General features: G+C 42.4%; 1 protein-coding gene across 1 annotated transcript in view; it reads left to right on the plus strand.

Annotated features, from left to right (window-relative positions):
- Window positions 1-1,169, plus strand: part of LOC106533594 (zinc finger protein 638) — a gene marked incomplete in the record, with an annotated part of 63,807 nt that extends 62,638 nt beyond the window's left edge. The window contains 1 exon segment of the mRNA XM_014029956.1: window positions 917-1,169. Coding sequence (XP_013885410.1) covers window positions 917-964 — 48 coding nt within the window.
- Window positions 1,170-2,175: the final 1,006 nt, after the last annotated feature.

Consider the following 2,175-nt stretch of genomic DNA (forward strand, 5'->3'; position numbering starts at 1 on the left):
CACCTAGAGAGCATGGCAAGCTTTTTTTTTTTTTTTTTTGGATGGGGGTGATGTTAGGCGGGGTCCCATTTTTACATTAATATTGAGTTAATATGGTTTAATTAGAAGAACTCAAACAGTGAATCTCACAGACTCAGCCTGTGTGCAGCAGCACACTCCTGTGGCACCACACTTTCACCAGGACAGGAGTTGAGTCACTCACTGAAAACTGAAAGACCCGCCCTACTCTGCTCTGATTGGATAAAACGGTTCTGGGGTTCGTCTGATTCGTTGAAAGCAGTGTCTGTTTAACCCTGRTACAGCCAGGACCCACTGCCCTCCTCGAACGACTGATTGCACCAGTCAAACTGGATTTTTTTATTTCTTTTCAAACTAAGAAATCTGGTTGCWCTCTGGAGCCCTGCTAGCTGTTATTTTCACAATCTCAGGTACAAACTTAAATATGCAACTCAGCCTTATGACTTTCCCTCTGGTGCACTTCTCTTTTTATCACACAYGTGCACCTCTGGTTCTGATTGATGGTTTGGTCAGAGTGTGAACAAACTGTACTGTCAGGGATGTGACTTTTAATTAAATTTATAAAGGCTAAGACTCAGTGGTGTGTCAGACTCCACTGTCCTGCATTGTTTAAAGTTTTCTGACTGAAATTAGTGAATTATGAAATCATGAAGGACGGGGCTCTAACTGGTGTGAAGCCAAACTTCTGCACACCTGATGATGTTTGTCACTAATCTCTGTCTTTATCTGAGTACTCAGATAGCTAAAGACAGGTCTGAATTATCTCAATGTGCATAAGTACAGGTCACACCATTAGAACTGATAGCTGATACTGGTATTGGTGCATCCATAATGCACGTCTCAATAATTCTCCCAAATGTCTGAGATCTTTTAACAGATGTTCTCTGTTGTTTTACAGGAAATGTTGAAAACAGGACCAGCGTCACAACAGACTCCATCTGTCTGAAACAACTCAGCTCTGTCTCCTCCAGTAGTGTTGTCCTCATTTCATCCTTAGATTCTAGTCCAGATTTGCAGCTGAATGTGGTTTTGTTTAATTTTGTTATTCGTACAGTGAATTTTATTGTATAGTTATAAAAAAGAATAAATTGTGCTCTGTGTTAAACCACATCTAGTGATTTCTGCAGTCAATAAACATTTTCTTTTCTGAATTTTTTTTTATCTCCAGTTATTTCTGTTTGTAAAACCAAGAACAAATTAATTCATTTTTGGTTCCAATCACTGTTTTGGTTCWACTTTAGTGGTGATTCAATTCAAAGTTATTTCAAATTCAATTTAAATTCAATTTAAAAAAACTTTAATGATCCCACAGGGAAATTAGATGTTGCAGTAACTCATTTAACTAAAGCGTTATTGTAGATGCTGCTGTGGGCAGGAAAATCTTCTGTAGAGGTCTGTATTACAACCAAACTGAAGACGCACTGTTTTTCTGCAACAGTCTTGATTTTATGTAAAATCCTTCTTTGCACCATCATCTCCAGAGATTCCAGTCGTCCCCAGAACAGAACCAGCCTTCTTTATCAGGTTGTTTAGCCTTTTTAGGTCCCTGGCTCTGATGCTGCTGCCCCAACAGATGATGGCAGAAGAGACGACGCTCTCAACAACAGACTTGTAGAAGATCTACAGCATCTTGCTGCAGACATTGAAGGATCTCAGCTTCCTTAAAGTGTATCTTACCCCCCCTGTGAAAAGATAACTCCGCCCCAAGGCGAAATTTGAAAAATGCATCAAAGTGGGTAGGGGAGGGGGTGTGGGTGGAGAAGGGTGGGGTTAGAGAGCCGAGGTGTGGCCAGGACGAGAGAATGCAACAGCTAGCATTAGCATAATTGATGCTACATGGAGAGTGACCACAGCGACGCAGATAGTTACATCTCTGAACGTCTGAGGTGGAGGATTTTCACCCTCCTCCTCACCAGAAGCAGAGAGAGACTTGATCAAGTCAGCTCAGTCTGGGACTGACTCGTGTTGGCTCCGTGGATCAGGACCTGGAGCTCCAGCAGCCTCGGCTAAGCTGTCCACCTCACCCCACACCAGCCTCGGACAGAGGAGGAGGAGGAGCGCTCCGACAGCCTGACAGAAAAAAAGCATACAGCTGCAGCTGCTCACATGATCACTACTTTAAATCAGGAATAAAAGTGTTGGGTCTTGTTTGACTGA

The sequence above is a fragment of the Austrofundulus limnaeus genome, unplaced genomic scaffold, assembly GCF_001266775.1.
Source record: "Austrofundulus limnaeus strain Quisiro unplaced genomic scaffold, Austrofundulus_limnaeus-1.0 Scaffold978, whole genome shotgun sequence".
NCBI classification, from domain to species: Eukaryota; Metazoa; Chordata; class Actinopteri; order Cyprinodontiformes; family Rivulidae; genus Austrofundulus; species Austrofundulus limnaeus.